Consider the following 13084-nt stretch of genomic DNA (forward strand, 5'->3'; position numbering starts at 1 on the left):
CATACTGGTTCAAGTCCACTATGATCCGGTCGTATATCCTAGAAAACGTAATGGATGACATACTACTACTTTTATTATACGAAAAATACAAAAAAAGAAAGAATATGTTTAAATAATTAATTATGAGACATCTCATTCGGATGCTTTTAATTTAAATATTTCATGAAAAACGTAATGCTCAAGTTCGAGATTTAACTATCCAACATGAAATGCCTATAAATATAGAAAGGCTAACCATCATATGAGCAATAACAACAATATTTTACACTCTCACAGCATGGGAGAAGAATCATCAGTGAAGTTGATTGGAGCTTGGTTTAGTTCTTTCAGTTTCAAGGTTAAATGTGGTTTAGAATTAAAAGGTATCAAATATATCTATAATATAAAGCAAAATGATTTGTTTGGTGTAACCAAACTTTTGGTTCAACGATGAAAGGACGAAACAACCCCTACTTAAACATTTTCCTGCCTGAAAATAACGTAAATACCTACAGATATAAGGGTAGACTAATCTGATAAACTTAATGACGCGATTGCCCCTCGGTGTTTTTGAGTTTACTTTAGTTTTTATCGTAAATTTCACTAGATACAGGGGCAAATATGTATCTCTATTACTCTTTCTACTAAACCAAAAAACAAAAACGCAGAAAAAAAAAATCCTCTCTCGATCTCGATTCTTTTCTTCTTCGTCAAAATCGATCGGTTTCATCTTCATCAATTTCACACTTTAATTATCGATTAATGTTTACTCAATTTCGATTCTAGAGTAGAGAGCTTGGATTTGGTTGATTGAATACTCAATCATCTTTACCCTGTAACCCTAAATTCGAAATTGGGTGAACTACTGAACTGAACCACCACCACCATTACCAACCTCGTCCTCTGCTTTCTATATCGAAATTGAGTGGATTGATTGAACCACCTTCACCAACTTCGTTAACGGTAAGGGTTTCATCAACTCATCTCTGCTTTCAGTTCACGAACCCTAAAACTTAAAGTTGAATTCTGGATATGATTTGAATAGTTAATTATGGGTATGGGTTGATTAAACCCTTAATTTGATTCGATTCTACTAAAGAGCAGTGGCGAATTTTGAATTTGGATACTAAGTTTTGGAATTTCAGACACTTGCATATTGATGTAAGCTTTAGAGACCCATAAAATGTACATGGAAAATATTTTGCTTATAGAAGTCTACTTGCTATATTCTGAAAGAAAAAGGCTCTAATATTCAATTCAAAATCATATTTACTGTGTATTTTCTATGTTATACCACCGCGGGCTCATTGTAATATTTTGTCTAATATCTATGTCCGCCATTACTTTTCCCTGGATGGTTTGAACTCACACTTCCATGAATTACATTTGTGAGGGTAGCTGTTGGTGCAAACTTGCTCAAGGGCCCTGCCTTATTTTATTTTATTTTTGGAGTTTGCACTTTCATTTTTTCTGATGTAGGCTTTCACACAATAATGTTGTAGAATTATAAGCACATGAGTGTTTATGGCACGTATTTGGCAGGTCGTGTAAGTTAGTTTTTATATTATGTCTCAACTGTGTATGCTTGCATTCTTCTTTGGTATAGTTGTTTTATCAAATCATTGTATAGCGTGATCAGTGCACAAAAATGCAGAGCCTCAAGTTTTACTAAGCGGATGTTTTTGCTTTTCTTACTCAGGTTTGTCCTTTATAAAAAATGCAGGGATAGGGGTAAGGATACATTTCTATTAAGAGTTTATCATTAGTGTTTTTGTTAAGTTAAATAATTGACAAATAGTGATGGTTGAAATGATTTGTTGTCTTTATCATTCCTTTATCCAGTTTGATTGACAATGTTCCACTACACTATTCATATCAGATGTAAAACCAGGTTTAGCTATCAGGATTCATAATTTAAAGCATCAAATTAAAGTTGTCCCATTTTGATTTTTCAATTATATGAAATTGAACTGCTGTCTGGATAAGATGTAGTTTATGGCGCTTCTTATCCTGCCATCTTCGGGGTATGGACTTTCTTTTCTTTATGTTTCAATTTTATTTAGCACATTGGGTTCCTAAAAGAAAATATCTTTTGTTTTCATTTACCTCAAGTGTGTTAACTAGAATAATTATTGAATTTTAATTCGTGTGTTGGCCAAGGATTTATCTCAAGTGTGTTACCTAGAATAGTTATTGAATTTTAATTCGTGTATTGGCCAAGGATTATAAGAATTGGGGTATATGTATTGCAGGGTTCATTGCCATAACCCTCCTTATTCCCTGAAATATTCTCTAGAGAAATATAATGTTCCTACGCCGATATGAATTACCAGATGATTGGCTAAAAAATGGTAGTCTCCATATTTGAAAGATCTCATTTCAGTTAGTATGGAAGGATAAAGATACCCACGGACATCAAAATGATCAAAGAGAAGATTTGCACATGCTTTACTCATTTTATTAAAGATACTGCATTCCAATCTCCATATATGATGGATAAATTGGATAATTATGATATTTGGCGTAGGTGTGTATGTATAAGTTGTCTGTGAACCCAATCGAATGCGCTTTACCTACCTGTCAATATTTAAAATCTTTTGATTGACAGATAAATAATCAAGTTTTAGAAAATTGAAGTTTATTACAATACATTTTGCAGAGGTCTTAAAAGAAAACGGCTGAACATCGCGGCGAGCGTCCTTGCTAAGATTATTCAACAATCTCTTCGCAAGTACAACTATTGACTGTGTGTTCTGCCGAAGTACAAAGAAAGTTACTGTTGGTGATAATATTGTGATGATTCATAACATTTTCAAACTGAGCACAATTGTATAGATAATGTTGCATTCTTTATTAGTTTGCTGTTCATTTTTGTTGCGAGTCTTGCGGCTAACAACTTGCTTTGGCAGAGAGATAAGGGTCTGGAATTTGGAAGATATTACCAGTGATATTTATATGTTTTGCATCTACAGGTTACCATTGAAGAATTTCTCTTTTACATTCATAATAAAATTTACATTACACCATGTCTTTGCTAGAGAAGCCATTTTAGTAACATGTTAATGAAAGAAAGAAGTTTGGTGATTGAAAATAACTCGACCCGATACACCGACGAAGGCATTAGCCATAGCACCAGCACCCCTTCCGCCCCCGTGCCATTATGGCACGGGCAATCCACTAGTGAGTACATAAAAGAAGATTTGATGAACACGAGTGTAATGTTATTGAAGTATAACCCAGTTTATAAAAAGATACCGGTTTTTGTTCATGATGAAAAGCCAATTTTAGAGTCCATGCTTATCCTTGAATACACCGAAGAAACGTGGCCGAACGATTATCCGTTACTACCGAAAGATCCATACGAGAAATCGATTGCAAGGTTTTGGATTAAGTTCAGTGATGAAAAGGTATAAATTGTAGTCAAATACTTGATTTAAGTTCAAAAGTGTTTTCTTTAGGGATAATTGGGAAAAGCTCATAAACTCCATTTCTCATTTTGGCTTTCGTTTGTTTGCAGGGTGTGAGCTTTAGAACTTTTTTCAAAACAACATCTGGTGAAGAACATGAGAAGACCAAAGGAGACATTATGGAAATGCTGAAAACCATAGAAGAACAAAGTGCAATTGGAGATGGCAGCAAGTTTTTTGGTGGTGATAAGATTATGCTGTTGACTTGGCATTTGCATTTGTAGCTCACTGGTTTGAACCTATGGAAGAAGTAGCAGGAGTGAAGCTTCTTGAAGCTCATAAATTCCCTAAACTGCATGCCTGTACTGAAAGATTCAAACAAAATTCTGTGGTAAAAAATAATCTCCCAGACACTAACGAATTGGTGGGTTTTTTCAAAGATGTAAAAGAGTACGGGTACCTGACACCACCACCACCACCACCACCTCAATAAGTCATCTTTCTCAAATCTCTGTTGAGAAACTGCATTTACTGGCTTCTTGCTTTCTTTAGCTAGTTGCATTTTGAATTTAGTGTGTATGCTTTCATATTTGAATGAAAATAGAGAGCATTTAGAAGTTTTATTGCGTGCATGGAAAAGACAATCTAGAGTTATTCTTATTCCCCTAAAAATATTGACAAGCACTACAAGAATTATTGCAAAAGATTCAACAGCACAACATTGTATTTTTCAGCTGTAGAAAGCTCTGGAGTACAGAAGAACGTTTACACAAAACCACTTGATTTATTTATCCAAACACCTAGCATTCTAAAGAATTTAGAAATTGGAAACAAACACAACAAATCTAGCTCTTCCTTGGTTGAAACTTGAAAGTCTGAGTAGCAATCTCTTCATAAAAACTTTTAACATATATAAAAAGACTCTAGTACTGTATACACTTAAGCCGTATGTTGCCTCTTAAACTCAAACTTAATCAACCCGCTTTAGGTAGGGGGATCATACATTGTCAGTTCAGAGTGCTTCAATGTGATCAACATTCCATGAGGACGCATATTTTGAAGTGGTTTATATGGTTACTGTGTTCTCTGGTACTCCTTGGTTGCCAAGCTGGCTAAAGTTGCCCTTCTCCTTGAAAAGTTGAGTGTGGTGATGCTTACAGTAAAGTTTGTGCTCGTGAGCAATGTAATTGGATGTGCTGATCACACAACCTCCATATGAACACCTGAAGCAAGGCCTGTGGTATGAGACTCCATCTGCTGTTACCTGCAAAAGCAACATAATTGAGAAATTGATCAATGGCTGCGTTAGAGAATGGTTCAAGTAATACTATGGGAAAACATAAGATTCAATGAGAGATGTGTTTTTGTTGTTCTGACGTTACAGAGGTAAAAAAAAAAACCACTAACAGGCATAGTATTTGGTAGAAAGCATGAGCTTCTCCTGCGCAAATGGTCTTAGGAAAAGTTACAAACTGATTCAGATATACATAGAAATTTGACATGTTGTCTTTGAAGTATTGGGAAATCAGAACTCAAGCTCCACAGTAATGGATCGAAAAGAACTAAGGGCTCATATGAAAGGTTAGAACTTCTGCTCTCGTAGTTTTATCTGCAGCCTTTCATAGGATACTTCACTATAGTTCATTACAGACTGTTGCAGTTAGGATACGTGTAGAGATTGTTTTACACATGGCCTAACCTACAAGCCTTTTCACTGCATTCGTTATTGATATGTGTTCAAAGATGTCCAAAGTAACAAGTAAAATTTTAAAAAAAAGAAGAGAAATTTTACCTTCTCAATAGGGTACACGGTTTTCTTGCAAGCAACACACTTATCTTGAGTTCCAGCAAACATACTCGAAGCTTTGCTGCTGGAATTGCCCTATGAAATTTCAGCCAAACGAAAAAATTAATAACTTAGAAACATTGATCACCATGTACCTTATACTTATATACATATAAATGAGAGGGATTCATCGAAGTTATCCATGGAATACCTGATCAGCTGACCTGGTATGAACTTTAGGAACACCTAGAAAAGAAAATAGAATAGATTTATATTAACATAAGAAAAGAAGAAAAAGAGATTTTGTGAAGAGCTACTAAGAAATTGCCGCCTACTTTCGAAACTTTTATCCAAACTCCCAGTCATCTTAAACAGTTGGTCGAAATGAGGCCTGCAATACAGAACACCTTCGAAAGAGTTGTAGTTGCTAAGCTGTAAACGAAAATTGAATGTTAAAACAAGTGAAAAAAATAAAAATGCAGAGAAAAACAGCCACAAAATGAATAATCAACACGTGATGCTTCAATAAGGCAACCATGAACCCCTAAAAGTAGATGATGTGAATTCACTACTCTTACTCAACTTGGCCAAGAGATCAACCATTTGTCCACATTCGAATTAACTTATGGCTCATCACACAAGAACATCAAATCTAATTCACAGTTCACTAATGAACATTACCAAATGCAACATAGCAAAGAGAGAAAACAAGAACACACAACCAAAACAAAACACAACACTGTTATAGGGCAGACAAAATCATAATTCTTGATCGAATAAGAAAGTTTTGAAAGTTAATCATGGAAGACAAAAAGAAGCATAGCCTTTCAGATAACATTCTATTTTACCCTTCATTGATCAAGTGAGCAACAGTCCCAAAATCATAATCAATAAGATTATTTTTTTAACCCCAATCAGGATTATTTTTTTAAAAATTAAAGAAGAATAAGTACTAGTTCAATCACAATAAAGCAGATCAAAACCAATACTCAGAAGTGATCAAGTTCAATCCATACAAAACAATCCAAAAAAGTTTACTACTAGTTTGAGCAACAAGGAGACAGATCTCCAAAACAAGAAACCCAAATCAAGTTATCATAATTTAAACAACATAGACGATCTAAAATCAATCATTGACATGGAAAGGCCGCAGATAAAAATACGAGAGCAGAAGTAAAAGAGTTATATATTATACCTTGAGAGTACCCTTGCAGTGATGACAACGAAAACAAGCTTTGTGATAAACTTTGTTATCAGCAGTGAGTTGATCAACCAGGTAGACTGTTTTCTCACAGGCTTTACATTTCTGGGTTGTTCCTGCAAAAGTTGCCATTTCTCTTATTTCTCTTTAAAAAATAAATCACTCTTTTTAATTTATTTCTGTTTTGATAAGAATGAAGAAGTTGAAGAGAAGAGATTGGTGGGAATATGTAAGAGAGAGTAGATGAGAATCTGTCTGTCTATGAGAAATCCCAGCTCAGAAGATGATGGTCAGACATAACGGCAGTCTACTCACCTTTTATAATCAACAAAAGGGAATCCTAGTTTTGAAAATTAAAATAAGAAAATAACTCATACACTGTAAAATCAAATTTTTACAGTGACTAGTTCGAAATCTTTTTTTTTTTACAAATTGATTAAGTCAAATATCTCAATTTAATACACCATTGATTAAGTGGACTAAATTCAAAAATGCTACTAATTCAATCCCAATGTCATCTACATTGATCAAGTGGAGTTGCAGTGGTGGCTATGACTTTGTGGAGACCGCATAATATCATGTTACTATCTATTAGCAGAAACTAGGAGGAAGTCATACGGTGAAATAAGCTGGTTTTGAATTTTGATCATTAAAGTATTGCCGATTGCTTTTATATTTTAATATTACATTAAACAGGTCATTGTTATGTTGAATGAACAGGTCATTATAATGGTACAACAGCTCCATACAATCTGTTTTAGGAATTAGGAGGAGCAAGTAATGAATAAAGGGAGTGTGGTGTAAAACGCAGTGGAGTTGTTTGTTCTTCTTTGTCTCCAATTATTTCAAAAGAAGGTAAGAGGAATAAATGCATGAGACAGCAACAAGGATTAAAGGTGGACACACTTTCATTTCCTCCCTGCCACCTTTAGCTTCATTACCATTTGTTTGTTGGATTTTGGGTGTTTTGATTTTGGTTTTAACCTAGGGTAATCAAGTTATCATGCACCCGTTTTCTGTTTCACTCCTTTGTCTGTTCTTGATTACACAGTCACTGCTCATCATGCTCCAGTTTGTCTGCTTTAGAGACATGCAGAGTTGCTAGATACTGCCATACTGGAAATTGTTGGTTTTACCTTTTGCATCCAAACAAGATGCCTCTCATGCAAGTAACCTACCCTGGTGTCCAATTTCAAAGGAAAATAAATCCTCGCATCAAAATTTGCTATGACCAATTGGCCACAGTAAATGTTAAGACTTACTTGGCTGAAGTGTGCATCCTTGTCACATTTGTAATTTGTAAATCAGATATGTCGATGAAAGTACACGTATACACAATTTGTAGTGACTGGATTTTGGGGTATGATTTTCAGGCCACCAATAATACCAACAAGATGGGTTGTTATCCCACATACTTGGTCTCATCATCAATGACGAATTCAGAAATCTAGAAAAATTCAAACCAACAACCCTGCTAACAGTCTCTTTTAATCTTCGTTTAAATTGTCTTTACTAACTCTTTTGTTTGTATGGGACCCCATTCATCAGCTTATCCATACATAGACAACAACAGCTCCAATAGCAGACTCAGTCACGGGGGACCGAATAAGTTATATGCAACTGTAACTTTTTTTTCCCACACAAAAAGAAAAGAAAAAAAATCCGACCACATTTTCTTTTCTAGCATAAGGTCTTGTAATCATATTAACAGTTTAGTATTAAAGCAAGTTGAGATAAACTTTCTTTTCAGCATTAAGAAAGATCCATAAACAAAATCAAGTTCCAGGGGAAAGTGAAGGCAGTAACATGCATTAGGGTAGCTACTAAATGAAATGTAATTTTGATGTATGGTTATGATACCAATTGGAACTTACTGAAAAAGCAGACAATTACATTCTGAAACACCAGAATGTTCGTGATTTTAGTAATTATGAAATATTTCACTGCACACCAAAGGCAGGAAGTATCTCACTGAAGAATCCTTATTTAGTTATTTTTAGACAAACCCACTGTTAATCACTCTTTATTTACAAGCTTAATCTCAATAAGCTACAAAACTTTCTTTATTTATTCAAGTTATCGGAAAAAGATCTAAGAGGAGTGATTGAAAAGACTTAATGATTTTAATGAGAAAGGAGGGAAATGAGCAGAACAAAGCAAAGCTTACAAGGAGAATACCCTACATTATGATCTCCCCTCAATTTGCCTCCTTACAAGCTTCTTCCCTTCATGTTTTTCTGACATACACCTCATAACAACCTCCTGTAACAAGTTAACAAAAAAGAAAACACTTATTTTGCCAAGCATTTCATTTACAATATATAATATATAGTTGCACCGTTGCAGGAAGAAAATCATGAACGGATCAACCAAAGCACGGCAAGGGATCATATTAGAGTATACTATAGCATACCAGAAATGACAACAAGGGCAAGAACATCTCCGAATCTTCTGACTAGGTGCTCAGCTTTCTTAGTAGACTTGAAACGTTTCAGCGCTGGGTGTGGTTCCAAAAGCTACAAAAAAGCTTATGGTCATGAAATTTGGACATAGGAAAAAGTAAACAAATCCTAATAAAGTTGACAAACATTAAGGCAATAAGCCAATAACCCGAACGAGAAAGAATAAAGCTCACAAACATTCAATGGGTAGTTGTTTCCAAATGATGCGCTTTAGCCTTAAAAATATGAACCATCAAAAAGTTCCATCTAGTTCGTAAATTGGAATGAAACCAATAAATGTAAACAAGTGTTCGAAAAGGAAGATCTGTTATGAACAAAAATCATAAAATAGAAATTTGATAGTAAATATGGCCAGACAACTCGTGAAAAGGGACTGGCAAGAAAAACCATGCACTAAGCCACTATAGAGTTTGCTGAAACCAATAGATAAAACAAAATGTATGGGAACCCCAATAAGTACGATAAACATTTAGCTTAGCTCTAGAACATAGATACTATTTTTCCTTGTAAAGAAGTCCTTGTCGATCAAACGAGCTAAAACAACAAATATGAGTCGAAGTATCTATTTGCACATTGCCTGTTGATTTTTCAAATCATGTGAGTCTAAGTATACACATTCATGTAATCTAATGACTTATTTCAAGTTTTTTCGTTAAATTCTTTTTTGAAGGTGTCTTGCTTTCCACGTGCTTTGTACATGTGAAGTGGAGAAACATTTAAAAGAGAAAATGAAGGAGTTTACTCCCCTCGTAAAGAGAGTTGAGAGAGGAAGTTCGAAGTTTGCTAGCATTGTGGGACTGAAATGTTCTGCGATAGAGGTGTACAAAGAGTGTTTTTGGAACTACGTTGAATTTGTGTGCTCTAATACATTACCGATTCCTATAACATTACAGTACCATTTTTTAAAATGCCAAACCGGATTCTCCGACTATCGGTATTGGACACCCGTAACAGTATCTATGCGACCCATGTACAGTTCTTAAGGAATGTTTTCTTAGTAGTATTGCCATTTTTCAGAATTCGCTGAACAAGAAAACACAAAACTAATAAATATTTGGGAAATCAGACACCTTCTTCTGAACCACAAAATCTTTGTAGGATGAAAAATCAGCACTTCTTAAGCATTTCCCCTATCCATTTTCGTGTCCTCACCAAGAAATTAACTGTTTTCTTATCTAAGTAGATCAAAAACCTTAACCTGGGCCAGCATATCTTTGCAATTCTAATCTAATAAAAAACCGTTCCTAGAACCCTAAAAAGATATAAAATCGAAGTACTCACAGCTTTCTCACGAGCACCAAGTTCAATATGAAATCCACGGCGAGATGATTGAAGAAACGATGGATTCACTTTCTACAAAGAAAAAAAAAAGGGGAAAAAAATCAGTCAAGATATATGTAAAACTGATCCAAATAATTAATCGATAACTAAACCGAAGTCCCACCTGAGTAGAAGAAGAAGCAAATCGAGAAATCGTGGAGGCTTTGTTGAGTAGAAACGCCATAATGAAATACACTGATTTTGATTTCTGAAAGAGAGAAAGAAAATGAAAGAGATAGAAGCGGATTATTCAGCTCGCATACCAAAGACTAAGAGCTTGTTTGTTTGCAGCTGACTCGGCGTCTGGGTCTGAGTCAACCCCTGACTCGCGCCGAGTCAGCAGTCAGACTGTTTGTTTTGTAAATTTAGCAACCCCTGACTCGACATCTGAGTCGAACCTAACCCCTGACTCGGGCCATAGGGAGTCAGGCATTGAAATGCTGCTGAGTAGGTGGCTCAAACCCCTGACTCACTGAAATCGACAAAAATGCCCTCACGTTTTATATCAAAAAAAAATCATTTCCTTTCTCATTTTCTTCGTTCATTCCGTCGGAAGCAGAGATGGGTGATGAGGAGCCAAACCCTAGATCTATTCTCAACTGATATCTTCTTCACCTCTCTCAACAAATCGAGTAATTTCTATCTCAATCATCACTCTCGTCTCATCTTTCCATCTCTTTCAAATCATTTAAAAGCTTCTTTTAGAATCATTCATCATCTTCATGTATAATTCTTCATCCATACTCATTTTCATATGGGTTTTATGTGATTCGGAACATGGGTTTTTATTAATATTTTATGGTCGAACATGGGTTCTTTCATTTTCATATGGGTTTTATTTGATTTAGAAGATGGGTTTTTATTTAGATTTTCTGGTTGAATATCTGATGGTGTTTGTGAAAATGCCTAGGGGAGAAATATAACTGTGCTTGCTAATTATGATAGAACATGGGTCTTTCCTGTTTATAGCTAGGATACTAGACCATACAACTAGGGATTTCATTTTGTTTTTCCTTTTTACAGTTAAGAAATCTCTAGGTAAGTGTAATGATAACAACCCTTATTGAAATTATAAGTACTTTCTGAATCTTTCATTGCTATGTTTATTGTGCATTTTGTGACTTACTTTAGCTAATCTTAATGGAGAATGTAATTCTAAAATCTTAAGTATTTGGGGGATAGATTAATGTGTATTTTTATTTGAATTTGTGTGAGTGAGGTGAGAGTAGAAGGAGGGAAAAATATTTTTGAGTGGAATTTTTTTTGTGAAAATGGAAGATGATTGTGAGGAGAGAATTGCAGTTGTTGAGTCTTTAGCTCAACTACAACAAGAAGCATATCTTCAATCTTTGGTTAATGATAACAACTCACAATTTGAATTATATGATGAACCAACACCCTTGGATCATGATTTTCGTGAGCATGAAGTGTTTTTTGAAGAACCAACCAAGAAATTTGAAGAACCAACCCAAGAAAGTAAACAAGTTCAACATACAAGCATCCCCAACACACAGGTAATGCTGCTAAGAGGTCGAAAATTTGATTTTTTTTTTGAAACCGCCATTTTTTTCTCTGAAAAAGCTTGGTGCCGGCATACTCGTAGTATGAATACCACGCCGGCACCATCAGAACCGGCACGGTATTCATACTATTTCCATGCCGGCTAAAAATATCCCTCATTTTGAAACAATTGCCGGCGTGGTCTTCAACCAAACAAATTCATGCCGGCACGCAGTTAACTTTTTACCTACTCCCGAATATTCCATGGAATATCCAAACCGGCATGGTTCACTCCTAACTTTACCATACCGGTACCACAAGAAAAACATCCAGGAGTTAAAGATTTTGAACTTAAATACCGGCGTGATATATAAATTATCGAGCACGCCGGCACCAATTACCGGCGTGGTTTTTAAATTATGGACAAAGACGACACTAGTTAATGTCGGTTCCAAAGAAAAGGGGTAGGCCGACGAAGGTACCCGCATCGATTGAACAAGAACAACAAGCCGAGGAAGCGGATGCCATGCCTAGAGTCGATGTAGCGGAGGTTACAAAGAAAAGGGGTAGGCCTAGGAAGGTACCAACAATGATTGAACAAGGAGAGCATTCCGAAGTCACACCCATAGTTGAAGGGGCGGCTTTGCATATCAAAAATGAAAGGCTGAATAAGGAACCTACATCAGGTCAAGTACATCAAGCTGAAAATTCCGAAGTCACGCCAAATATAAGTGATGGAAAAGGTAAGCGACCAATGCCTAGTCATTAACAACAAGATGGTGAAGTAGTCTCTTTTAAAAAGTGAAGGGGTAGGCCAAGGAAGTACGTACTCCCAACACATACCGAAGACGTTGGAAGTGTACAGATTGCAGAGGATTGATTGGATATAATTAAGCTGAAAATTGGTAATATGAAGATGTTTAAGGATTCCAAAACAGGTAATACTTATAGACATTACCATACCAAAATAGAGGGTTATGTAGACCAACTTCCTGAGTTTATTCGCGACTATATTGTATATACGGATGATGTCGATGGAGATGAAAATTATGGCTATCATGACGTGACCGAACAATTAGGAATCTTTGAGACGGCGGTTAGTAAAGGATGACACCATTCCGATATGCTAGAAAGAGGATGGCCGAACAACTTATGAAAAACAAGAGCTGTTATGAACAATTGGTAGATGATGATGAAGGGTTTGATAGTTTGCATGCTTGGGTATTAGGGTCAGAGCACGAGATGAAGTTCCTTCCTACTGAATATTGGATGAAAATGCCGGTTTGTAGGCATCTTGTGGCGGATACATTTAACTGTGTTGTTCATTATTTTTCCCCCACTAAACAATCAACTTATACGCCAAAGTGGCAAAAGTGCGAAGGATCTCTTAAGAAGAGAAGAGTTGTCGTGGTGTTTGTGAACGGGAATC

General features: G+C 35.6%; 2 protein-coding genes and 1 pseudogene across 2 annotated transcripts; 1 reads left to right on the top strand and 2 right to left on the bottom strand.

Annotated features, from left to right (window-relative positions):
* The first annotated feature begins 267 nt into the window (after positions 1-267).
* On the top strand, positions 268-4026 carry LOC113317344 (annotated as a pseudogene).
* A 57-nt stretch (positions 4027-4083) lies between these two features.
* LOC113317345 (LIM domain-containing protein WLIM1-like) lies at positions 4084-6678 on the bottom strand. Its single transcript, XM_026565472.1, has 5 exons — positions 6368-6678; positions 5508-5604; positions 5384-5418; positions 5179-5268; positions 4084-4650 (listed from the first exon to the last, which is right to left on the bottom strand). The coding sequence occupies exons 1-5, from the start codon at positions 6503-6505 to the stop codon at positions 4453-4455; spliced, it is 558 nt and encodes a 185-aa protein (XP_026421257.1). The 5' UTR covers positions 6506-6678; the 3' UTR covers positions 4084-4452.
* Positions 6679-8201: 1523 nt separating this feature from the next.
* LOC113317587 (succinate dehydrogenase subunit 7B, mitochondrial-like) lies at positions 8202-10396 on the bottom strand. The gene is made up of 4 exons (XM_026565747.1): positions 10280-10396; positions 10117-10188; positions 8787-8889; positions 8202-8635 (listed from the first exon to the last, which is right to left on the bottom strand). The coding sequence occupies exons 1-4, from the start codon at positions 10337-10339 to the stop codon at positions 8601-8603; spliced, it is 270 nt and encodes an 89-aa protein (XP_026421532.1). The 5' UTR covers positions 10340-10396; the 3' UTR covers positions 8202-8600.
* Between the last annotated feature and the right edge of the window lie 2688 nt (positions 10397-13084).

Source organism: Papaver somniferum, chromosome 10 (assembly GCF_003573695.1).
Source record: "Papaver somniferum cultivar HN1 chromosome 10, ASM357369v1, whole genome shotgun sequence".
NCBI classification, from domain to species: domain Eukaryota; kingdom Viridiplantae; phylum Streptophyta; class Magnoliopsida; order Ranunculales; family Papaveraceae; genus Papaver; species Papaver somniferum.